This window comes from Giraffa tippelskirchi, chromosome 2, assembly GCF_054371585.1.
Source record: "Giraffa tippelskirchi isolate mGirTip1 chromosome 2, T2T-mGirTip1v1.2.pri, whole genome shotgun sequence".
NCBI classification, from domain to species: Eukaryota; Metazoa; Chordata; class Mammalia; order Artiodactyla; family Giraffidae; genus Giraffa; species Giraffa tippelskirchi.
Genome location: NC_137276.1, coordinates 117973296 through 118000212, shown reverse-complemented (window position 1 = coordinate 118000212; position 26917 = coordinate 117973296). Strand labels below are relative to the sequence as shown.

General features: G+C 41.6%; 1 protein-coding gene and 1 long non-coding RNA gene across 3 annotated transcripts in view; one reads left to right on the top strand and one right to left on the bottom strand.

Moving 5' to 3' along the window:
• LOC145538412 (uncharacterized) overlaps nucleotides 1–26917 on the bottom strand; it is an 80744-nt gene that overhangs the window by 20126 nt on the left and 33701 nt on the right. Inside the window, exons 1-2 of one of the 2 annotated variants that reach the window (XM_081570381.1) lie at nucleotides 19497–19807; nucleotides 5488–5653 (exon numbers count right to left, since the gene is read on the bottom strand). In XM_081570381.1, the coding sequence (XP_081426507.1) occupies nucleotides 5488–5626 (139 nt within the window). In that variant the 5' untranslated portion in view covers nucleotides 5627–5653; nucleotides 19497–19807. Of the gene's footprint in view, nucleotides 1–5487; nucleotides 5654–19496; nucleotides 19808–26917 lie in introns of those variants that run through there. The other variant, XR_014076837.1, reaches the window with a different exon arrangement.
• On the top strand, nucleotides 19881–24905 carry LOC145538414 (uncharacterized). The gene is made up of 3 exons (XR_014076839.1): nucleotides 19881–20333; nucleotides 20417–22683; nucleotides 23457–24905. It is a non-coding gene; the product is annotated as an uncharacterized LOC145538414 (long non-coding RNA).

Sequence of the window (26917 nt, the reverse complement as noted above, 5' to 3'; positions counted from 1 at the left end):
ATATTTTTGTGTATATTTGGTTTTATTCACTTATAATATCCATGTTGTTAACTTCACGACTTACAACCTGTATAAACTTGATGTGTGCGTATGCTCTAAGTCGCTTCAGTCATGTCTGACTCTTTGCTACCCTATGACTGTAGCCTGCCAGGCTCCTCTGTCCATGGGATCCTCCAGGCAAGAATACTGGAGTGGGTTTCCATTCCCTCCTAGAGGGGATCTCCCTAACCCAGGTATCAAACCCACACCTCCTACATCTTCTGCATTGGGAGGCAGATTCTTTACCATTAGCACCACCTGGGAAGTCTCGTGAACTCTATATAGGACCCTGTATAAACTCAGCTACAAAGCTAGATAAAATGAAAAGAGGAAGAAGGAACACAGGCTGACATTGAACAAGGTATGGAAATAAATAGCTCAATGAATTTATTTTCAGGAGCTCTTCTTTTTTTTTATTGCTAAGTAGTGTTCTATTGTTTGTGCATATTGGAGTTTGTTCATCTGTTGATAGATATTTGAATTGTTGACAATTTGAAGTTGCCACCAAGAAAAAAACTGCTATAAATATTTGTGCCCCTATCTTTGTGTGGATGTGTATTTTCATTGCTCTTGGGTAAATATACCTAGGAACTGAATGGCTGGACCATATGGCAGGTGTATGTTAACTTTATAAGAAACTACCAAGTAACCAATGCAGTTATAAGATTTTCCACTGCTACTGAAAATGTACAAAATATTTCTAATTGCTCCACCTCCTTGCCAACACTTGGTACTGTCGGGCCTTTAAAAAAATATTATCTGTAAACGAAATATTATGTTTTTAATTTGCATTCTCTGATGATTAATGATGCTCAACATCTTTCACATGCTAACTGGCCATTCACATCTCTTCTTCTGATAAATATCTTATTTAATGGTCCCCCCCCTTTTTTTGATTGAATTGCTTGTCTTCTTGTAAGTGAGTTTTAACACTTCTTTATATATTCTGGACACGAATCTTTTGTCAGATAAATAGTCAGTGTTGGCACTGGCACTTAGTTGTGTTTGAAATTAAACAAAGCATTAAATATATTGGAAATGTTGAAGTCGTTATCAATTAAACATTTATAGACCGAAGATTATACATTGCAGGTGGGAGGAGTATCAGGCAGCAGTCAGATTTACAATTCAGAGTGCTTCTGTTCTTTCAGTAGACAAGAGGTCACAGGCAGGGCTCATTGCTGCCAGGATAAAAGGTACTGACTCCCACCAAGGCTGTATGCAAGTTAGATGAGAAAATTTATTATGCAAATACATTCTGATTAAATTTAGAGCAGGGAGGAAAAGCTACCCCCAGGAGGTCAAAGCAACTAGTTCTGTAGGAAAACATATAAAGAAGTTGTTGTTTAGTCTCTAAGTTGTGTCCGACTCTTTGCGACCCCATGGACTGTAGCTCATCAGGCTCCTCTGTCCACAGGATTTCCCAGGCAAGAATACTGAAGTGGATTGCCACTTCCTCCTTCAGGGGCTCTTCCTGACCCAGGGATTGAACCTATGTCTCCTGGATCTCCTGCATTGGCGGGAGGGTTCTTTACCACTGTGCCACTGGGGAGGTCCTGACTAAGTGCAGAGAAATCATCAAATGGAAAAAGGTGCAGTGGGATAACCCTGTGTACACATACAACAAGCCTGTGTGTGCACATAACATCCCTGTATACACACGTAACAACCCCATGTGTGCATATAAACCAGTGGGAAACTAAGAAGGGGGTCATTTAGTAAAAAGTTATAAAATAACAATAAAATGATTTGATCTTAAATGTGGTGGAGAAAAATTTCAAGGTGCAGACACTAACCATTCTTCTGCTCTAGAAGCCATTGACCAATGATCAGTGCCTTTTAAAGAGAAGAATTGTCTTTTAACTGTTGTTGAAACTCCCCTGGCTGCCTGTAGCTCTCTTCTTTGCACAGAAGACTAAAGACATTTTTAAGGATGATTTTGACTACACAGATTTATCTCCTCACACTGTGACTTCAAGGGTTAGAGGCTTTCACAAAAGGGTAAAGTTTATTCATTCCTTACCGAATCTCTTGTCCAGAGACTGGGAGGAAGGATCAGCCAGAAAGCGGAGGACAGCAAGTGTGAATTTGTTAAACTGATGTAAGGCACTTAAAAGGATGGACTTTCAAGTAGAAATGGTTTATTTTCCCCTCCCTTTTATGTCTCAGATCACCTCCCCGTGATTTTTATAAATTATATATTAAATTAAATATCACATTGTTACAAATAAAATTTAAAACCTGTGATCATTTTGCAACATCACACTTTTAGCTACATCACTCTTCCTATGGGATATATTCTGTTTATATTGGTCTCACCTCTTCTTCTTTACTGGGCTCAGTAGTTGCAGTGTGTGGGTTTAGTTGCCCCATGGCACGTGGGATCTTTGTTCCTGGACCAGGGATTGAACATGTGTCCCTTGCATTAGAAGGTGGATTCTTAACCAGAGGGCCACCAGGGAAGTCCCAAAGTCACTTCTTCTTGATTGTCCACACTAGGATCCACTGTGCCATTTTACATGAACACCTGTGAATTACTCAACCTCCACTGCTGTATGGTAAGCCTTGCTTGCACAATGAAGTATGGGATTTTCTGCACTGGGTATTACAGGGAGATGAGTCCTGTGTCTACTTTGATCTTATTTTCCCAAAAGGTACAATCATAGTGCTACTGGATCTTGGGGGAGTTTTGTGCTTTTGGAAGACTTCTCTAGCAGGTGGCACTAATGTTAAAGAACACACCCATCAATGCAGGAGACATGAGAGACTTGGGTCCGATCCCTGGGTTGGAAAGATCCCCTGGAGGAGGACCTGGCAACCCACTCCAGTATCCTTGCTTGGAGAATCCTAAGGACAGATGAGCCTGATGGGAAACAGTTCATTGGGTCACAGAGTCAGGCACCACTGAAGCCACTTTGCATGCATGCTTCTCAAACTGGGTGCCCTTATCTTTACAAGAACTTGAGGGGAAGGACAGCTAACAAATTGAGTGCTTATGCCCAGCACTGCCTTAAGAGCTTTCAGTTCAGTTCAGTTCAGTCACTCAGTCGTGTCCGACTCTTTGCAACCCCATGAATCTCAGCACGCCAGGCCTCCCTGTCCATCACCAACTCCCGGAGTATACCCAAACCCATGTCCATCGAGTCGGTGATGCCATCCAACCATCTCATCCTCTGTCGTCCCCTTCTCTTCCTGCCCCCAATCCTTCCCAGCATTGGGGTCTTTTCCCAGCATTAGGCTCATGAGTCAACTCTTCGCATGAGGTGGCCAAAGTATTGGAGTTTCAGCTTCAACATCAGTCCTTCCAATGAACACCCATGACTGATTTCCTTTACGATGGGCTGGTTGGATCTCTTTGCAGTCCAAGGGACTCTTAAGAGTCTTCTCCAACACCACAGTTCAAAAGCATCAATTCTTCGGCGCTCAGCTTTCTTCACCATCCAACTCTCACATCCATACATGACTACTGAAAAGACCATAGCCTTGACAGACAGATCTTTGTTGGTAAAGTAATATCTCTGCTTTTAAATATGCTATCTAGGTTGGTCATAACCTTCCTTCCAAGGAGTAAGCGTCTTTTAATTTCATGGCTGCAATCACCATCAGCAGTGATTTTGGAGCCCAAAAAAATAAAGTCTGACACTGTTTCCACTGTTTCCCCATCTATTTCCTTTTTTAATTCATGCTGTCCTTGTAATAAAGGCCTGTGGTGGAGGGTGCCATCCTCAGCTCCTTTTATTTTTTATTTTTTTAAATTAATTTATTTATTTTAATTAGAGGCTAATTACTTTACAATATTGTAGTGGTTTTTGCTCAGCTCCTTTCGAAACAGAGAAAATAGGTCACTATCTACCTGTGCTTTAGAATGATTGATCCTGGTCCCTTCCTTCTGCATTTTCATATATCAAAGGTCACCTGTTTTATGTTTCCACTCTGGAACCAAAACCACTTAGTCTGCTGTTGGCCTGTGACTTATTACATAGAAAGGTAGTAAAGCCTATTGCTTTCCCAAGACAGAGGACCTGCCTGGGAACATGGTTCTCTGTCTGGCTATATTTTAGGAGGTAGGATAAGAGATATATGGAGTGCAGTTCCACAGCCTTGACCTTCAGTGTCCCAACCTGCACGATACATTCCTGATTAAGTTTCAATCAGGGAGTTTGGTTTTTTAAAGAAGCTTGTTAAGAATTCATACCGTGTATTAGCTGGGTTCTCCCTGGGCAGTAGATTCACATTTCCCCCTCCTGTCATGGTCCTTGCTGACTGTTTAACTTCTACTATGGGCTCCTGTATGACTTTGGCTGGCCCTGTCACCTCCAAGGATCTCCAGTTTCCTCACCTGTAAAATGAGAAAACCCTCTGCTCCTCTGCTAAGGCATCACTGGGATGCAGGCATTTCCTTAAAGTGCTGAGAAAGATGAATGTGCCCCAGGGGTGTCAACCAGCAATTTGCTCTGATAAAAAGGCAGGACTCCTTGCATTGTCACAAGCCTTCAACCACTGACTCCTGCTGCTGCCCCTGGGCATCCTCCTTTCTTCTCCTGGGAAACAGCACTGGAGCTCCTGCCATGTGCCCACACTCCCAGCCTCAGTAGACATCCCCTGCCCCTGTCCACCTGACTATAGATACTAAGTTTTTTAATTTTTATTTTCCACAGCACTGTGTCTTTGTTGCTGTGTGCAGGATTTCTCTTGTTGAGGAGCGCAGGCTCTAGGTGTGCAGGGTTCAGTAGCTGTGACTCAGGGGCTCAGTTGCACTGTAGCACATGGGATCTTAGTTCCTGGATCAGGGATCGAACCTGTGTCCCTTGCATTAGAAGGTGGATTCTTAACCAGTGGGCCACCAGAGAAGTCCCACCCGTGTTTTTAATTGAACCCTTTGCATCTAGCCCATCCATTTTAGTTCGCTGATTCCTAGAATGTTGATGTTCACTCTTGCCATCTCCTCTTTGACCACTTCCAATTTGCCTTGATTCATGGACCTAACATTCCAGGTTCCTATGCAATATTGCTCTTTACAGCATCGGACCTTGCTTCAATAACCAGTCACAGCCACAACCGGGTGTTATTTTTGTTTTGGCTCCATCCCTTCATTCTTTCTTATTTCTCCACTGATCTTCAGTATCAAATTGGGCACCTACCGACGTGGGGAGTTCATCTTTCAGTGTCCTATCTTTTTGCCTTTTCATACTGTTCATGGGGTTCTCAAGGCAAGAATACTGAGGTGGTTTGCCATTTTCTTCTCCAATGGACCACGTTTTATCAGAACTCTGCACCATGACCCATCCGTCTTGGGTGGCCCCACACGGTATGGCTTAGTTTCATTGAGTTAGACAAGGCTGTGGCCCATGTGATCAGATTGACTAGTTTTCTGTGATTGTGGTTTCAGTCTGTCTGCCCTCTGATGCCCTCACTCAGTGCCTACCATCTTACTTGGGTTTCTCTTACCTTGGACATAGGGTAGCTCCTCCCGGCTGCCGCCTCTGACCTCGGGCGTGAGGTGGCTCCTCTCGGACGCCGCCCCTGACCTTGGATTTGGGGTAGCTCCTCTCTGCCGCTTGCCGCTCCTGCGCCATGAAGCCGCCATTGTATCTCTTACTGTGGGCAGGAATCCCTTAGAAGAAATGGAGTAGCCATTAGAGTCAACAAAAGAGTCTGAAATGCAGTACTTGGATGCAATCTCCAAAACGACAGAATGATCTCTGTTCGTTTCCAAGGCAAACCATTCAATATTACAATAATCCAAGTCTATGCCCCGATCAGTAACGCTGAAGAAGCTGAAGTTGAACGATTTTATGAAGACCTACAAGACCTTTTAGAACTAACACCCAAAAAAGATGTCCTTTTCGTTATAGGGGACTGGAATGCAAAAGAAGGAAGTCAGGAAACACCTGGAATAACAGGAAAATTTGGCCTTGGAGTACAGAATGAAGCAGGGCAAAGGCTAATAGAGTTTTGCCAAGAGAACGCACTGGATATAGCAAACACTCTCTTCCAACAACACAAGAGAAGACTGTACACATGGACATCATGAGATGGCCAAAACCAAAATCGATTGATTATATTCTTTGCAGCCAAAGATGGAGAAGCTCTATACAGTCAGCAAAAACAAGACCGGAAGCTGACTGTGGCTCAGATTGTGAACCCCTTATTGCCACATTCAGACTGAAATTGAAGAAAGTGGAAAAAACCACTAAACCATTCAGGTATGACCTAAATCAAATCCCTTATGATTATACAGTGGAAGTGACAAATAGATTTAAGGGACTAGATCTGATAGACAGAGTGCCTGATAAACTATGGACAGAGGTTCGTGACATTGTACAGGAGACAGGGATCAAGACCATCCCCAGGAAAAAGAAATGCAAAAAAGCAAAATGGCTGTCTGAGGAGGCCTTACAAATAGCTGTGAAAAGAAGAGAAGTCAAAGCAAAGGAGAAAAGGAAAGATATACCCATTTGAATGCAGAATTACAAAGAACAGCAAGGAGAGATAAGAAAGCCTTTCTCAGTGATCAATGCAAAGAAATAGAGGAAAACAATAGATTGGGAAAGACTAGAGATCTCTTCAAGAAAATTCGAGATACCAAGAGAACATTTCATGCAAAGATGGGCTCAATAAAGGACAGAAATTGTATGGACCTGACAGAAGCAGAAGATATTAAGAAGAGGTGGCAAGGATAAACAGAAGAACTGTACAAAAAAGATCTTCACGACCCAGTTAATCACAATGATGTGATCACTCAACCTAGAGCCAGACATCCTAGAATGTGAAGTCAAGTGGGCCTTAGGAAGCATCACTACAAAAAAAGCTAGTGGAGGTGTTGGAATTCCAATTGAGCTATTTCAAATCCTAAAAGATGATGCTGTGAAAGTGCTGCACTCAATATGTCAGCAAATTTGGAAAACTCAGCAGTGGCCACAGGACTGGAAAAGATCCGTTTTAATTCCAATCCCAAAGAAAGGCAATGCCAAAGGAAGCTCAAACTACCACACAATTGCACTCATCTCACACACTAGTAACGTAATGCTCAAAATTCTCCAAGCCAGGCTTCAGCAATACGTGAATCATGAACTTCCAGATGTTCAAACTGATTTTAGAAAAGGCAGAGGAACCAGGGATCAAATTGCCAACATCTGCTGGATCATCGAAAAAGCGAGAGAGTGCCAGAAAAACATCTAATTCTGCTTTATTGACTATGCCAAAGCCTTTGACTGTGTGGATCACAATAAACTGTGGAAAATTCTGAAAGATATGGGAATATCACACAACCTGACCTGCCTCTTGAGAAACCTGTATGCAGGTCAGGAAGCAACAGTTAGAACTGGACATGGAACAACAGACTGGTTCCCAATAGGGAAAGGAGTACGTCAAGGCTGTATATTGTCATCCTGCTTATTTAACTTATATGCAGAGTACATAATGAGAATCGCTGGGCTGGATGAAGCACAAGCTGGAATCAAGATTGCTGGGAGAAATATCAATAACCTCAGATATGCAGATGACACCACCCTATGGCAGAAAGCAAAGAACTAAAGAGCCTCTTGATGAAAGTGAAAGAGGAGAGTGAAAAAGTTGGCTTAAAGCTCAACATTCAGAAAACTAAGATCATGGCATCTAATCCCATCACTTCATGGGAAATAGATGGGGAAACAGTGGAAACAGTGAGAGACTTTATTTTTTTGGGCTCCAAAATCACTGCTGATGGTGATTGCAGCCATGAAATTAAAAGACACTTACTCCTTGGAAGGAAAGTTATGACCAACCTAGATAGCATAGTAAAAACAGAGACATTATTTTGCCAACAAAGGTCCGTCTAGTCAAGGCTATGGTTTTTCCAGTGGCCATGTATGGATGTGAGAGTTGAACCATAAAGAAAGCTGAGTGCTGAAGAATTGATGCTTTTGAACTGTGGTATGGGAGAAGACTCTTGCGAGTCCCTTGGACTGCAAAGAGATCCACGCAGTCCATCCTAAAGGAGATCAGTCCTGGGTGTTCATTAGAGGGTCTGATGTTGAAGCTGAAACTCCAATACTTTGGCCACCTGATGCGAAGAGTTGACTCATTGGAAAAGACCCTGATGCTGGGAAAGATTGAGGGCAGGAGGAAAAGGGGATGACAGAGGATGAGATGGCTGAATGACATCACCGACTCAATGGACATGAGTTTGGGTGGGCTCCAGGAGTTGGTGTTGGACAGGGAGGCCTGGCGTGCTATGATTCATGGGGTCGCAAAAAGTCGGACATGACTGAGCGGCTGAACTGAACTGAACTGAATTGCACCTAGCCCAGCGCTTGACACATGGTCAGTGATCAATTAATACTGCTGAAGGAAAGAAAGAATAATGGATGAATGTAAGTTTGGAAGAGATGGGTTATTGCCACTTCTCCCAGGAGAGAAAAAGACCAGAGCTCCATAAAGGTCCATTTAGGACAAGAGGTTGACAAAAGTTCTGTACGTTTCCATTTCTGAGAATCTGGATAATTACCTAGGAGCCCAGGAGGAGGGTCTAGCAGGAGCTGGGAAAGCGTGAATCACAGTGTGCATGGGAGTAAAACGGAGCAAGCATGTGGGTTTTCTTCGGAGCCTTCAAGGTCAGAGTGAGCTGAGATCCATAGTCGAGGATTTGCTGTGTGGCAGGGACCGTTAGCTGGGAAAGCTAGGCAGTCGCAGATGTGAACCTGAAAGGCTGTTGGCTCCACTGCCACCCAAGAGCAAGACCAGCCCATAATTCATCCTGTGTTTTCTTTTGTTTATACTGGTGGTGGTGGTGGTTTAGTTTCTAAGTCATGTCTGACTTTTTGTGACCCCCATGTACTATAGCCCACCAGGCTTCTCTGTCCGTGGAATTTCCCAGGCAAGAACACTGAAGTGGGTTGCCATTTCCTCCTCAAAGGGATCTTCCCAACCCAGGGATTGAACTCACGTCTCCTGCATTTCAGGCAGTCTCCTGTATCACAAGTGGATTCTTTACCGCTGAGCTACCAAGTACTGGATCATATCACAAGGGGAGTGCTGTCTGTGAGAGTCAGATGGCTCTTCTCTTGTTAATAAGACTGATATAGCCTTACTTGTTCACAGGAGAGGATCCTACATGGAAACTTTACCACCCAGTAAAGTCCAAACCAAATGTCTCCACTGGAAGAATGTTCCCAATCTGACAAGTCTCTCCTGCTCTGGACCCACAACAAATGCACCCTGTTCTCTTAGTGAATCACTGTACTGGAGACTTTCTTCTTTAAACAGCATCCCAACCTTCATTCTTTCATTGCTAACACATTCACGTTTGAGTGAGCCACTCAGGTGATCAGAAAGTGGACAGGAAATGGCAGTCACCCTGAGCAGACCTTGCCCATCCCTTGGCTTCCTGCCCAAGGGAGGTGCTCAGTCAACCCAGCTGATCCCATCCCTCTGTTCCCCTCTCAGTCTCAGCCTGAATGGCTCCTTTCTCATATTTTTCTTCTTAACAGCCCTTTCATTATTTTTTTTTTTACTCTTATCATTTTACTAATATTTTTTTTCAGGGTTACTTAAAAAAATTATGTATTTTTAATTGAAGGATAATTGCTTTACAATATTGTGCTGGTTTCTGCCATACATCAATATGAATCAGCCATAGGTATACATATGTCTTCTCCCTCTTGAACCTCCCTCCCACCTCCCACCACATCCTGCCCCTCTAGGTTGTCACAGAGCACTGGTTTGAGCTCCCTAAGTCACAGAGCAAATTCCCATTGGCTATCTGTCTTACATATGATAGCATTTGTTTCCATGCTGTCTCCATTCATCCCACTCTCTCCTTCCCCACTGTGTCCACCAGTCTACTCTCTATGTCTGTGTCTCCATTGCACCCTGCAAGTAGGTTCATCAGTACCATATTTCTAGATTTCATATATTTGCCTTAACATCTGATATTTTTCTCTTTCTGACTTACTTCACTCTGTATAATAGGCTCTAGATTTATCCATCTCATTAGAACTGACTCAAATGTGTTCGTTTTTATGCCTGAGTAATATTCCATTGTATATATGTACTACAGCTTCTATCTATTCATCTGTCGATGGACACCTAGGTTGCTTTCATGTCCTAGCTGTTGTAAATAGTGCTGCAGTGAACACTGGGGTACAGGCTTCTGTTTCCATTATGGTTTCCTCAGGGTATAGGCCCAGTAATGTGGTAGTTTTATTCCTAGTTTTTAAAGGAATCTCCATACTGTTCTCCATGGTGAAGAGCCCTTCTTAAAATAAGTCTTTTTGCTTGTGTGAAGTAGGGAAACCAATTTGGACCTGAAGAATTCAGCTTCTTCTACCTTCCCAGACTCTGGCCATGGGCCCTGCCCCAGTGGCCCACTGTCCTTGGGTTTTGCCAGCTCACGTCAAAGCAAGGTCCAGTCTTTTCAACCAAAAGCACCACGTGGCAGGACAGATGATTCTGCAGCAACACCGGACATAACTGCACCTAGAATGAGACACAAACTCCCCCACTTGCTGCTGAGCAGTGCTTCCATGGCCTTTGTGGGGGCAAGAAAATCCCCAGCCCCTTTTCTCTGAGTCTTGATGTGCCACTGTAAACAATGTACAGTGAATGCTGCACCCTAGTCTGAATTTAAGCCGTCCTGTTGAATGTGAGCTAACCTCTCCTTACACGAGAATTAAGCTATAGCCACATCACAGGGAAGTCTTCACTGCCAGCACAGTGACATGGCCCTGATGGTCCACAACCTTCACTGCGAATGTGCAGATGTCTGGGTGAGGGAAGAATTTCGTTTGTAAGCTGCTTTGGGTCTGATCTTGTTCTTTGGCTCCTATTAAATGGAGAACTTAGTGATATATTGAAAGAAGACATTTTGTCTCCACCCTGTAAGACCAAATCCTTTCCTTGCCTTCCTGGCTTCCTGACTGATGAAGGAAGTCTTGGCTTATTTCAGTTAGTCAGTGGAGCATCGTCAGTCTGGCCACTTGTGCACACACAGAACTACCATTCTTAGAGGGACAATGCAGTCTTTAAATAAAGCACAGATCAGGGTGATCAGACTTGGGATCCAGTACCTGCATTGCCACAGTTAGCTGTGTGGTCCTGGGTAGGTCAAGTACCCTGACTGCATGTAATTTTGCATCTGGAAAAATCAGCTATGGGACTCAGCAGTCTCTGTGTTCCCCTCCAGCTCTAACACCTTGCATTTTTCTCTTAAGCATGTCTCTGAGCTAAAGAATTGTTAGAAAATTTCAATCGAATTCACAGTACCCTGCCATGACAGCACCCTCCACTGAGAAGGTAATATAGACATGTAACAATTAGCTGCAAAATTCCATCAATTCATCAAATATTGCCATAGAGGGTTCCTCGGGCTTCATAGTGGATCTTTGCTAGTTCTGAGTAGTCTGTTTGTATTGTCTGTCTAAAGAGATATTAATGAGATATTTTCCAGATACATTTCCCTTGTGTGGTATGGTGACTGGGAGAATTCAGTTGCAACAAAAGCAGATGTCACAGAAATGTCAGGTCATTCCAGCTCACTGCAATTTGCCTTTGCAATCCTGAGTGAGGCACAACCCAGAAATACAGAAATGATGACACAGAAGAATTCAGACCCATCTGTCCTGTCTCTTGAGCAAGCTGACCCAGCCAACAAGACCATTCTGTGACCTCCCACCCTGGATGCTTCTGGTAACCATGTCAGTGGGGTAAATGTATGTCCATGTTGTCTTGTTCCAAAGCAAAGGGGAAAATATTTGAAAACCCTTCCTAATCCCATAAGGGTCCTTTAATGGCCCAAGTCATGCCATTCTTCCATTGAGATGGAAGCTGGTGGTCGGCTATCACTTTTCACTCTGAAACAACAAACTCCAAGGCCCAGCCCAGTGTTGTTGTGCTGGGAAACCCTAATTATAGCGCCTGCATTTATAGATAACTGTTAAGAGTCTTTGGAACCTCAAGGTCACATCAAGGTCACAGTCTCCTTCGCTGCTATGAGCACAGTCTGGCAGCTAAAGAGGAATTGCCCACATAGCTCCTGATTCTTTCCTCCTTTCTGAACTGTGATTTGATGTAGCAAATGGCTTTGTAACGAAGGATGGTTTTGTTTACCACCAGCTTCCAGAGTCTGAGATGGTAGCTATAACCCAGTCCGCAAAGGAGAAGAAAAGAGAGCAAGATGGCAGACTCTTGGGCTGGTCTCTGGTGAACTCTAACTGTACTGGTCACTGACACCATGTCTCTGCCTGACTTATGTGACAATGATCAGTGTCACAGAATCTGATCCTGTCACCAAGAGCCACCCCTCTTATGGAAAAGCATTCCTCTACCTTTAACCTCATGATAAATGCAATCTTCCCTGCCTTCACAGCCACAACAGAGAAAGAGGTACCAACTTGGCACTGCATAGGAACCCTTGAGTGGGGGAAGAGAGCTGGAAGGTTCCCACTGCCACTGCTGTGGTTGGGTAGCCACACTTGCCTTTTCTCCAAGCCTACTGCCAACTCTCAGCAGACAGATGATCACAACTGAGTGAGTCAGGATCTCCTCTGTACCCAAGGGACCTACACAGCAATTTACCAAATGGGACCAGAGATCTGGAAGAATTAATGGGCATCTACTGTTGCTTGACTCTGCTTCCTAACTCAGCCTTCCACACCATGGGAGTCTGAATCAAGATTTGCTAAATGTCTTCACATAGCATATTTAAAATAAAAGTTCCCACAGAATCCACTTTAACACTGAAGAAGAGACCAATTTCTCAAGAAAGGAAAGCCGGTACTCTTGGTGCTCTCTCCACCTTGCTTAATGTACGAATGGAATATGTGATCCATCATTGAACTGACAGAACTTGCCATCATTGTGCCAAAATAGGAATTCACATGGATAAGAAAATCTACAACCAATCAAGTCAGGAAATTTAAAAAATCAGTTAAACTTTTTACTTGACCAAGTTGTGCAAATTGATTAAAAATAAATTACTACTCCTGAGAAGATACATACGAGATTCCTCTGAGAATTTGACATCTCTAGTAAAATTCTAAATTCTTAAACTCAAAGTCCATCTATGTTGCTTAGTTTTTAATCTCTACACTTTCTGGCAGAGTGTGCAGTAAGTTGTTTTAAAATGCTTTTTACTTACTGAGAAGTTAAATGCTCGATCCTAAGATTTTACTGCCATAGTCTATACCCAGGAAGAGACTCTAAAACTGAGTCTGGATTTTATTGTAAGAAAAGTGACATTGGTAAGCAAGTTTATTAACTGGCAGATGATATCAGGTTTTCACCACATCAGATGTTTACTCTTTTCCTTCAACATTGTGAATACAGAATGCCAGTTACTTATGCCTTTAATTTGCAGAATTGTTTCATAGTCTAATTGGCACCTTCATTGGAAGCATTATACATTTTTTTTTCTCAAAAGATGAATAGCCTTAATAATGGAATAAAAGCATTGTGACCAGAAACATATCTCCTCTCCCTTTCCTCATGTCAGGCAGCCCTTTAGGGTACATGAACATGAATCATTGTATTATGCTTTATAATGAACATTTTTCTCTCTTTTTTTCTCTTCTAATGGAACAACATTGCTTGTAGTCTCAACCATTCACAATAGATGTAAGGAGGCCAACTCCAAACATAAATCATAGGGACAACTGTGAATAACTGCAGTAAACAACACCCACTCCTCTGTTTAATTTATGCAAACACAATGTTGGAGCAACAGATGGCTGTGACCAGTTGCTTGCTGTATAATTCATAGAAAGTTACAACACTTCCAGCCCCAAGCACTAAAATGACCAAGCACTGACTTTCAAGATCAAGCTCACTGAGTTCTTAAGAAGAAGAAGCTGGAGATGACAAAAACAGGGTACCAATGATGCTTATTCTCCCTTGATGTCCAAGGGGGACATCACAAATGGATCCCTTTCTCTTGGAACACAAGTGCTTCTCAGATGTATTTCCACACAGGAGGGCTCTAGGCAGCCACCATCACTTTACTTGAGTTGGCTTTTGAGTTCAAGTCTCTGTATCAATCCTTCCCTATATGTGTATGTACAACTTTTTCAAATAACAGAAATAAATTAATTTGATAGCTCATCTTTAAAAAGTTTCATTAAACCCCTGTGAAGCAAAATGTTACTTTCAGTAATAAATGAAATTGAGGCTCAAAACACAGCTGTTTTTGTTTGTGCAAATGTCCTGCAACTTCTAGTAGATTGCTCAGAATATAGGAGGCATTCAAAGTTATTTACAGAATAAATGAAAGTAGAATTAGTATAACCAACCAGAGCGGATGATGACAATAACCAAATATAGGCCCAACCTTATTCATGGAGAGCTTAGACAGCCACAGACATGATCTATGTATTAGTCAAGGCTCTCCAGGGAAAAAGAAACAATAGAAGATATATATATATATATATACACACACACACTTCCCTGGTGGTTCAGACGGTAAAGAACCTACCTGCAAAGCAGGAGAACTGGCTTTGGTCCCTGGGTTGGGAAGATCCCCTGGAGAAGGGAATGGCTACCCACTCCAGTGTTCTTGCCAGGAAAATTCCATGGAGAGAGGAGCCTGGTGGGCTACAGTACATGGGGTTGCAAAGAATCAGACACGAATGAGCTACTAACACACACACACATACACACATATATATAATATATATGTGTGGGTATATATATATATATATAGTCCATGGGGCTACAGTCTAGTCCACGGGGTCACAAAGAGTCAGACATGACTTATTGACTGAGCACACACACAGACACATCACACACACACACAGTGTATATGTGTGTGTGTGTATATATATATATATATATACACACACAGTATATACATATAATGTGTATATATATACATATATATATGTGTATACATATATATATATATAATGTGTGTATATATGTATATGGAGAGAGAGAAAGATTTTTTTAATATTTGGCTGATGAGATTGTGGGGACTTGCAAGTCTGGCAGACTGGGGACCCAGAAAGAAGTTGATGTTGCATCTTGAGTCCAAATACAGTCTGGAGGCAGAATTCCTTCTTCCTCGAGGGTCCTCAGTCTTTTTTCTTTGAGCCTTCAACTGATTGGAGGAGGCTCATCCACATCAATTGGCTTTACTCAAAGTCCACTGAGTTAAATGTTAATCTCATCTGAAAAATACCTTCACAGCAACATCTAGATTCAATCTGGATTAACATTCCAGTAGCATTTCATGAATTTTCACAAGGTTATTCAAAAATTTTTGTGAAAATGCAAATGGTTAACAACAGCCAAGGACATCTTGGAGAAGAGCAAAGTGGAGGGGTTTTCACTACTGGGTTTTGAGTTTATTAAGAATTACAGTAAGTTAAACGAGAGGTATCTGGGCAAGGAGAGACAAATACACTGACAGACCAGGAAGAGAATTCAAAAACAGACCCAATCATATATGGACACATGCTTTTTGACCAAGATGACTTTTCAGAGCACTGGGCAAAGGGTGGTCTTTCAATAAATAGTGAAGAATCAAATGTATATCCACACGCAAAAAGGTGAAACTTGATTCCCATCTCATGCTATGCACAAAAATCAATTCCAAGTGGATTTTAGAACTAACTGTGAAAATTTGAACAATGAAACTTCAACAAGATAACATGAAGAGTATCATCAGGACCTTGGGAGGGGAAAAGATTTGTTAAAAAGTATACAAACACCACTAATCATAAAGAAGAGACTGAAAAACCATAATAAGTACATTAAACTCAAGACAATTTATTTATCAAAGACCCAAAAACATGAAAAGGCTAACCACAGAGTGAGAAATAGAGCCACGACCCATATAACAACAAAAAGTTCCAATCCAGATGATATTGAGATATTAAGAAAAAAGACAGACAACCAAGCAGGAATATAGGCAAGAGATTTGAACAGGCATTTCATGAGAGATCTCCAAATGGCTAATAAACAGATGAAAAGGTGGTCAACGTCATTAGTAATGATGAATGTGCAAATTGAAACCATTTGGAAGAGGCAGACAATACCAAGTATTAGCAAAGATACAGAGAAAATAAAGGCAGTGGTAAAGAATCCACCTGCCAATGCAGGAAACTTGGGTTCAATCCCTGGGTCAGGAAGATCCCCTAGAGGAGGAAATGGCAACCTACTCCAGTATTCTTGCCTGGAAAATTCATGGACAGAGGAGCCTGGCAGGCTACAGTCTATGGGGTTGCAAAGAGTCAGACATGATTGAGTGACGGAGCACATGTCACAGAGCAAATAAAACTCACATCCACTGTCAAAGGAAGGCTAAGGTAGTATAACCGTTGGAAAATGGTTTGACATTATCCACTAATGTTTGATAAACTCATGACCTAGGGTAGCAATTTTACTTGTGTATGTGTGTGTGTGTAAGACTTGTACAAGAATTATCATAGCTATGCTATTAATAATGGTCACAAATCAAAAACAACTTAAATATCTGTCAACAGAATAGATATAACAAAACATTAATAGTCTAAAGCAATTAAAATAAACATTTTCCACTATATGCAACAACATGGGAAGAATTTGCAAATGTTAATGCTGAGTGAAAGAAACCAGAAGCAAAAGTCTTCATACAATATAACTCCATTTACATAAAGTTCAAAAGTACACAAAATTGAACCCTAGTGTTAGAAATCAGAACTTCTGCCACCTTTGGAGGGGAGGGAAGGGAAACACCTGAGAGACAGGGACTCTTGGAGACTTCTTGGGTGGGGACATGGTTTTATTTCTCCATATGAGGTAGGGTGGAGACGAGATGTGATTATTTGGAGGGCACTCATCAAACTATATTGGAGAAGGAAATGGCAACCCACTCCAGTGTTCTTGCCTGGAGAATCCCAGGGACGGGGGAGCCTGGTGGGCTGCTGTCTATGGGGTCACACAGAGTTGGACATGACTAAAGCAACTTAGCAGCAGTAGCAGCATCAAACTATATGGGCTTCTCTGGAGGCACAGCAGTAAAGAATCCACCTACCAATGCAGGAGATGTGAGTTCTATCTCTGGTTCAGGAAGATACCCTGGAGAAGGAAATGGCAACCCACTCCAGTATTCTTGCTGGGAAAATCCCACGGACAAAGGAACCTGGTGGGTTACAGTCCTTAGAGTCACAAAGATTTGGACATGACTGAGTGACTGAGCATGCATGCGTCAAGCTATCTACTTATGGTTGTACGTTACACTTTAGTAAAAGGAACTTTTAAATTCTTTAGCTGATTTGGTAGAAAATGTTGAAGAAATCTGAGATAAAGAATTAAGTAGCAAAAAAATTTTAAAAATAGAAAAAGCTAAGAAAGGTAAAGGATTAATCTTGTGCTCAAAACCCAAATATTGAGAGTTCCAAAACAAAAGATTACCAAAAAAGTGGAGGATAAAATTATCCAAAATAGTCAATAAAACTTCCTAGAACTGAAATTCAAAGTACCCTCAGAATCTATTAAGGTACATCACAAACAAATGCTGGGGCAAAGAGTAGATCCTAAAATCTTTCAAAAAGAAATAATATCCCACTTCTCCCATCCATATAGGAGCAGGGGCCTCAATATTTGGAGAGAAAACAATTTTCAATGTAGAATTATATACCCAGCAAGACTATCAATTAAGTAGGGGGCAATAAAGACTTAAAAAAAAAACCCAAAACCCAACAAGACTTAATAATGCACACAAGGCTAGAGTTTGCTCCCAAACAGGAAAACTGCATATCGTTTTGTTTCAAAAGGTTATAAATTCAGTGCTTGAGAAACGCTGCAGGTAAACAACAGGACTAATAGAGTCCTGTTTTTGGATCTGTTTGCCAGCAAGCAAGCAGGCCTCTGTCTAGGAAGCCTTTTCTTATGAGGGTGTTTGAAGGAAGGTTCTGTTTACATCCCACCATGCCCTCCTCCCCTTCAGCCATTCTCAGTTCTTTTTCTTGAACTTCTGATAATGATAGAAATCTGTAGTCCTTAGCAGGACTCTCATGGCTAAGGATGTGGAGACTCTTTCCAAAGGCTGGCCTTGGGCTCTTCTTTATTCTCCATCTGGGGGCATTGAGTACATTGTGATAAGATCCATGTACTGCTCATAACTAACACCTGTTGGTGAAGGTAGAGGATGTCTCACTGTCTTTCTTCTTGTTCTGCCAACCTTTCAGCAGATGGGCCTTAGCATCCTCTATGGAAATATGTTTCATTTCAGCATCATGTGGAGGTCCAGCTTGGGGATGCTGCTTAACATCTGTTTGGGAGACATCCCCATGGTCTTTGCTAAGGATGCTTTCTGTAAGTTCATAAGACTACATTCTTCAACTTGACTTTCTGCTTTCATGATCTCTATCCCTTTCCTCTTCTTCAGCTGTCTCAAAACTCTTCATCATGTGCATGATCTCATGCCTTTGGTTGGTTTCTTTGCAAAAACTTGTTCAAGTGGGGTCTTTCTGTTCACTGATTGCTTCTGTGGCTCTGTTCTTCAGCTTCCTTATGTCTTCCACACCTCCTGTCTTCATCTGAGAGGTCTCCCCTCATATCTTCTCTCCCACTAGCAGGGCCACAGGACAGGCCACAGGGCCTCTTACCCAAGTCCTACACCCCTTAGGGCTCCTCCAGTTTGATGAGCCTCTTTGAGTCCAGCTCATCTTCCCACAACTTTGAGTGGATCCAGTGCAGGTGAAGATTCTTCATGACGGCACAGATCTTGAGGTACAACTGCAGCAGTCAAGATATTTTTAGATACACAAGATCTCAAAAAACAAAACCAAGGCAAGAACAAAGAACAGAAAACCCTCTCATGCATGCTTTCTTATAAAGCTACATATTAATATGTGTTCTTTGAAAACTAAGGAGTAAATCTAGAAAGAGAAAGATATTGACTCCAGAAAAAAGAGAGAAGAGAAGCAGTCCCCAGGAGATGCTGAAGAGAGGCCATGATGATCTGCATATTTGGCAGGAGGGCAGAGGGGTCCAGGAGGAAGGGCTCCATGATAAAATGAAACTCATAGACAACCTCTGTTACAGTATTAAGGCAGGTGTATACCTCTAGCAAAGTAATTTTCTAACTCCAGGGACAATATAATTTGTTTAAGAAAAGAAATGTAATCAGAGTTTAATGAATAGCTAAGCTGTTATTGACAGGGTCAAAATGAAAATGCCAAATCTAAAAATTATTATGTAACTAAATTGAGTGGGAGGGAAGATTAGTATGGGAGAGAAAGGTGTGAGTGCTGTGGGAAGTAAGAGAGTGAAACCCTGATTTTCAAAATAACAAATGGCAATCATTTCTAAGCTATTGAAATATCAAGAAATGGCAGTATAAAAGCAACTAAAGCGTTACAATGGCTGTATGGAGAACATGAAATTTGGGAGAGGGGAGGAGCATAGTAGAAGACTGCTGGTTTTCTTTTGCAGAAACATAAGCAACTTTTGGCAGGAAAGAGCTCTTTACAGGGAGCCCCTTTTGTTTTGTCACTAACCTTAAACCAGGCACCTCCATGCTACTTAGTCACATCAGACTTTTTGAGACCCCACGGACTGTAGTCCAATCACTAGGCCTTCTGTCCATGGCATTCTCTAGGCAAGGATACAGGAAGGGGTAGCCATTTCCTTCTCCAAGGGATCTTCCTGATCCAGGGTTGAACTCAGGTGTCCTGCATTGCAGGCAGATTCTTTACTGGCTCCATTAGTGGTAAAGAATCCAGCTGCCAATACAGGAGACGTGGTTCAATCCCTGGGTTGGAAAATCCCCTGGAGAAGGAAATGGCAACTCACTCAAGTATTCTTGCCTGGGAAATTGTATGAGCAGAGGAGCCTGATGGGCTGCAGTCTATGGGGTCACAAAGTGACATGACTCAATGACTAAACAACAGCCATGCTACTCATCTTTGACCCTAGCACACCTTTCAACTCTCTTGACCACACAGTACTTTTCCTAATCTATTGGCTCTTTCTATAGATCAAAGAAGTAGATATGAGGAATAAGTAATTAACACATGACCAGATCTCTCCCGTAGCTTCCCCTTCAGTAACCTTGTGAACAAACTGTGCGAATAAGATAGCATTATAAAGGAAGATCACAAGAAGTGGACAAGCCTGAAGAAGGATACTTTGCTGTAGTCTTAGGAGAAGCTATAGCAAGAAAGACACAAGACACAAGCAGAAATACAGCCTGCTGTGATGGGAGGAAGCCTGGACCTACTCTGCTCACCAGCTGGTGGAAGCTTGAATCCACGTAAAGGACAGAAGTGATCTTTTCTATCAGAAGGAGTGACTAAAAAGGTGGGCTTAGAAGAAGAAAGAAGCTCAAGACACAGGTAAGAGTCCTCAGGAGGGCATCAGTGTTTTCCTTGAGGGCATCTAGAACAAATACCCAGAAAAGATGTCCTTTTCATTATAGGGGACTGGAATGCAAAAGAAGGAAGTCTAGAAACACCTGGAGTAACAGGCAAATTTGGCCTTGGAGTACAGAATGAAGCAAGGCAAAGACTAACAAGAGTTTTGCCAAGAGAATGCACTGGTCATTCCAAACACCCTCTTCCAACAACACAAGAGAAGACTCTACACATGGACACCACCAGATGGTCAACACCTAAATCAGATTGATTAGACTCTTTGCAGCCAGAGATGGAGAAACTCTATACAATCAGCAAAAACAGGACCTGGATCTGACTGTGGATCAGATCATGAACTCCTTATTGTCAAATTCAGACTTGAATTGAAGAAAGTAGGGAAAACCACTAAACCATTTAGGTATAACCTAAATCAACTCCCTTACCATTATACAGTGGAAGTGATAAGTAGATTTAAGGGACTAGATCTGAAAGACAGAGTGCCTGATGAACTATGGACAGAGGTTCGTGACACTAAGGAGACAGGGATCAAGACCATCCCCAAGAAAAAGAAATGCAAAAAAGCAAAATGGTTGTCTCAGGAGGCCTTATAAATAGCTGTGAAAAGAAGAGAAGCAAAAAGCAAAGGAGAAAAGAAAAGATATACCCATTTGAATGCAGAGTTTCAAAGAATAGCAAGGAAAGATAAGAAAGCCTTCCTCTGTGATCAGTGCAAAGAAATAGAGGAAAACAATAGAATGGGAAAGACTAGAGATCTCTTCAAGAAAATTAGAGATACCAGGGGAACATTTCATGCAAAGATGGGCTCAATAAAGGACAGAAATGTTATGGACCTAACAGAAACAGAAGATATTAAGAAGAGATGGAAAGAATACAGAGAATTATACAAAAACGATGTTCACGACCCAGATAATTACTATGGTGTGATCACTCAGGTAGAGCCAGACATCCTGGAAAGTGAAGTCAAGTGGGCCTTAGGAAACATCACTATGAACAAAGCTAGTGGAGGTGTTGGAATTCCAGTTGAGCTATTTCAAATCCTAAAAGATAATGCTGTGGAAGAGCTGCACTCAATATGCAAGCAAATTTGGAAAACTCAGCAGTGGCCACAGGATGGGAAAAGATCAGTTTTCATTCCAATCCCAAAGAAAGGCAATACCAAAGAATTCTCAAACTACCACACAATTGCACTCATCTCACACACTAGTAAAGTAATGCTTAAAATTCTCCAAGCCAGGCTTCAACAGTATGTGAACTATGAAATTCCAGGTGTTCAGGCTGGATTTAGAAAAGACAGAGGAACCTGAGACCAAATTGCCAACATCCGTTGGATCATTGAAAAAACAAGAGAGATCCAGAAACACATCTATTTCTGCTTTATTGACTATGCCAAAGCCTTTGACTGTGTGGATCACCACAAACGGTGGAAAATTCTTAAAGAGATGGGAAAACAAGACCACCTAACCTGCCTCTTGAGAAATCTGTATGCAGGTCAGAGGGCAACAGTTAGAACTAGACATGGAACAACAGACTGGTTCCAACTCGGGAAAGGAGTACGTCAAGGCTGTATATTGCCACCCTGCTTATTTAACTTATATGCAGAGTACATCATGAGAAACGCTGAGCTGGAAGAAGCACAAACTGGAATCAAGATTGCTGGGAGAAATATCAATAACCTCAGATATGCAGATGACACCACCCTTATGGCAGAAAGTGAAGAAGAAGTAAAGAGCCTCTTGATGAAAGTGAAAGAGGAGAGTGAAAAAGTTGTCTTAAAGATCAACATTCAGAAAACTAATAGGCATCTGGCCCGATCATTTCATGGCAAATAGATGGGGAAACAGTGGATACAGTGACACACTTTAATTTTGGGGGCTCCAAAATCACTGCAGATGGTCACCCACGAAATTAAAAGATGCTTACTCCTTGGAAGGAAAGTTATGAGCAACCTAGACAGCATATTAAAAAGCAGAGACATTACTTTGCTAACAAAAGTCCGTCTAGTCAAGGCTATGGTTTTTCCAGTAGTTATGTGTGGATGTGAGAGTTGGACTATAAAGAAAGCTGAGTGCCAAAGAATTCGTGCTTTTGGACTGTGGTGTTGGAGAAGACTCTTGAGAGTCCCTTGGACTGCAAGGAGATCCAACCAGTCAATTCTATAGGAAATCAGTCCTGGATATTCATTGGAAGAACTTATGTTGAAGCTGAAACTCCAATATTTTGGCCACCTAATGTGAAGAACTGATTCATTTGAAAAGACCCTGATTCTGGGGAAGATTGAAGGTGGGAGAAGGAGATGACAGTGGATGAGATGGTTGGATGGCATCACCAACTCAATGGACATGAGTTTGAGTAAGCTCCGGGAGTTGGTCATGGACAGGGAGGCCTGGCGTGTTGCAGTCCATGGGGTCGCAAAGAGTCAGACATGACTGAGTGACTGAACTGAACTGATCCTTTACCTAGTCTTGAACGACACCCCAACTGCAATAGGAACTGGAGGACTCTTTGGGCTACAGAATCCTTCCTGGGAAGATGTTCTGTTCACTTGCTAGCTCACATCCAAACTATCTAGCACAGGTTCCTCAGACTCATGCATCACTTACCCAGCGGGGCAGCTCACATTGTTGTGTCCAGGTTCACAACATGATTGAGCTCCAGATGAATGTGGATATATCAAGGGCCTCCCCTGGGTGTTCCTGTTCATCTCTTGAAAAACTCTATTTAATAAGCAATTCCCAAGCTGTTGGTTAGTTCAGTTCAGTTACTCAGTTTTGTCTGACTCTGCAACCCCATGGACTGCAGCACGCCAGGCTTCCCTGTCCATCACCTATTTCCGTAGCTTACTCAAACTCATGTTTCTGCCATAAGGGTGGTGTCATCTGCATATCTGAGGTTATTGATATTTCTCCTGGCAATCTTAATTCCAGATTGTGCTTCATCCAGCCCAGCGTTTCTCATGATGTACTCTGCATAAAAGTTAAATAAGCAGGATGACAATATACATCCTTGATGTACTCCTTTCCCGATTTGGAACCAGTCTGTTGTCCCGTGTCCAGTTCTAACTGTTGCTTCTTGACCTGCATACAGATTTCTCAAGAGGCAGGCCAGGTAGTCTGGTATTCCCAACTCGAAGAATTTTCCACAGTTTGTGGTGATCCACACAGTCAAAAGCTTTGGCGGAGTCAATAAAGCAGAAGTACTCCAGGGTTAATTAACAGAGCAGCTGTTGTTTCTGTCACCCAAGAGCATTAACGACAAGAGAGGAAGCCCAGGTTTTGTGGAGTTGGAAGGTGAGCCTGGTGTCTGGTTTCTGGTCCTGCCTTTTTGATGTTGTTCTTAATTTAATTCAAATTTTATATTTGTGTATAGTTGTTTTCCCACTATACACCAATATAGTTTCAGGTGTCCAGCAAAGTGATTCAGTTACATATATACATATATCTAATCCTTTTTAGATTCTTTTCCCATATAGGTTATTACAGAATACTTAGTAGAGTTCTCCATGGTATAAAGTAAGTCCTTGTTGGTTTTTATTTTATGTATAGTATATTTAGTGTGTATATGTTAATTTCCAACCTCCTAATTAATTCCTCTCCTCCTTTCCCCTTTGGTAACCATAAGTTTATTTTTTAAGTCTGTGAGTCTGTTTCTGTTTTGTAAGTAAGTTCATGTGTATCATCTTTTTAGATTCCACATATGAGTGTCACCATATGATATTTGTCTTTATCTGACTTACTTCACTTAGTGTGATAATCTCTAGGCCCATCCATTTGCTGCAAATGGCTTTATTGTATTCTTTTTATGGCTGAGTAATATTCCATTATATATATGCACCACCTCTTCTTTATCCATTCCTCTGTCAATAGATACTTAAGTTGCTTCTATGTCTTGGCTATTGTAAATATTGATGCAGTGAACATTGGGATGTATGTAGCTCTTCAGATTAAGGTTTTCTCTACGTATGTGCCCAGGAGTGGGATTGCTGGATCATATGGTAGTTCTATGTTTAGTCTTTTAAGGAACCGCCACACTGTACTCCATAGTGATTAAACCTATTTCCATTCCCACCAATTATTGTAGGAAGGTTTATTGGTTTTGATGATGGCCATTCTGGTTGGTATGAGGTTATACCTCATTGTAGTTTTGATTTGCATTTATCTGATAATTAATGATGTTGAGCATCTTTTCATGTGCCAACATCATGCTCAATAGTGAAAGGCTTAAAGCAATTCCTCTAAGATCATAAATAAGACAAGAATGTCCATTCTTGCCACTTTTCTTCAACATAATTTTGGAAGTCCTAACCATGGCAATCATCGAAGAAAAAGAAGCAAAAGGAATCCAAAGTGTAAAGGAAGTAAAACCATCACTGCTTGCAGATGACATACTATATAGAGAAAATCCTAAAGATGCTTCCAGAAAACCATTAGAGCTAATCAATGAATTAGGTAAAGTTACAGGATACAAAATCAAATACACAGAGATTGCTTGCATTTCTGGTCCTGTCTTAATGAATACAGCTGTTAATCATTCTCTGACTCTGTTTACCATTCCTTTTCCCTTATAGGTTTGGACTTCCTCAAGGGAATAAACATTATTTTGTTCACCTTTAATTATTTTTTGATGCCCACAAAATTTTGCCCATAACAAAGAAAGTGTTCAAAGACATTTCTTTTTGAAATAATGAACTTAGTCTCCTTGGCAATCACATAAACATAATCGCCTCACTCCATGTGCTGAGGAGAAACATTCGGGGATTCCATTGCCTTTTATTGATTTAATTCTCTGTTGATCTTCTCCCCTCCTGACTCTATGTCTTTCTCTGTTGATTTATTTTTCCCCTCTTGGCTCTGTGTCCCATTCATTCTTTTGAATATTGCCTTGAAGCTGTGATTCTCAGTCATGTAAGAGCTCCCTTTAGGTAAAAATCTCTAAAAATGTTCAGAACAATAACAATTTAAATTTCCATCCATTAAACTTTAAATAAATAAAACATGCCTAATTTGGGTGGAGAGAATTAGAGAGGAAGTTAAGGAATTACATAAACAGCATGATGTTGCAACCTCTGGAAAGTTGGGGAAGGCCTGCCCCAAAGGACCAGAGACCCTGTCCTCTTATTAGTACTGGGCCTCACCATCTGTAGCAGAGCCTTATAGAAATAAATCTTGTTAAAACAATATTTGTCAAGCTCTGCTGTTCACCTGGTTTTGTTCTTACTGGGTGTTGGAATCACCACAGACATGGTCACAGAGTGGACTCATGGCTCCAGTGGCCATTTTAACAATAATCAGAAGGGCTCCTAAATGGAGTTATTCTGAAGTCAGCTTTTTGTTGATATGGATAGTCCTCTGTGCTTACCTTGTGGCTCAGCTGTTAAATAATACTTCTGCAATGTGGGAGACCTGGGTTCAATCCCTGGGTTGGGAAGATCCCCTGGAGAAGGGAAAGGCTACCCACTCCAGTATTCTGGCCTGAGAATTCCATGGACTGTATAGTCTATGGGGTCAAAAAGAGCTGGACACAGCTGAGTGACTTTCATTTTCTTTCAGTCCTTCTCTGGAGAGCTATGATAAACCTAGACAGTGGATTGAAGATATCACTTTTCTGACATAGGTCCATCTAGTCAAGCTATGGTTTTTCTTTTTTTTTATTTATTTATTTATTTATTTATTTTTTTAACTTTACAATATTGTATTTGTTTTGCCATACATTGACATGAATCCACCATGGGTGTACATGTGTTCCCCTTCCAGAACCCCCCTCCCACTTCTCTCCCCATCCCATCCCTCTGGGTCATCCCGGTGGTTTTTCCAGTAGTCATGTATGGATGTGAGAATTGGACCATAAAAAAGTCTGAGTGCTGAAGAATTGATGCTTTTGAACTGTGGTGTTGGGGAAGACTCTTGAGAGTCCCTTGGACTGCAAGATCAAACCAGTCAATCCTAAAGGAAATCAGTCCTGATTATTCATTGGAAGGACTGATCCTAAAGCTGAAGCTTTAATACTTTGGCCACCTGATGCGAAGAGCCAACTCACTGGAAAAGACCCTGATTCTGGGAAAGACTGATGACAAAAGGAGCAGATGGCAAGCAGAGGATGAGATGGTTAGCTAGCATCACCAACTCCATGGACATGAGTCTGAGCAAACTCCAGGAGATGGTGAAGGACAGGCAAGCCTGGCGTGCTGCAGTCCATGGGGTCACAAAGAGTCAGACACGACTTAGCAACTGAACAACAATAACAGTCCTTCTCCGGGCTTAGTTACACTCTCTGCCCTTATACTTAATCTTATTCCTTCTGAATATAATCTGAAGAATATAATACAGTCAGTAAAAATTATTTTAAAATTTAGGCTATTTTTGTGGCATCTCTTTCAATGATTATGTTGACATTTGTATCATAATCAAAAGAATAGGTCAGGCTCAACTATTTTTTTTTTAGTTTATTTAAATTCATCGATCAATTGGCAGGTATGTAGAAAGCAGCAAATCTTTTAGGGAGAGTACAGGGTAGTGTACGTGCTGGATTCTTGCAGTCTGTGGTGTCTG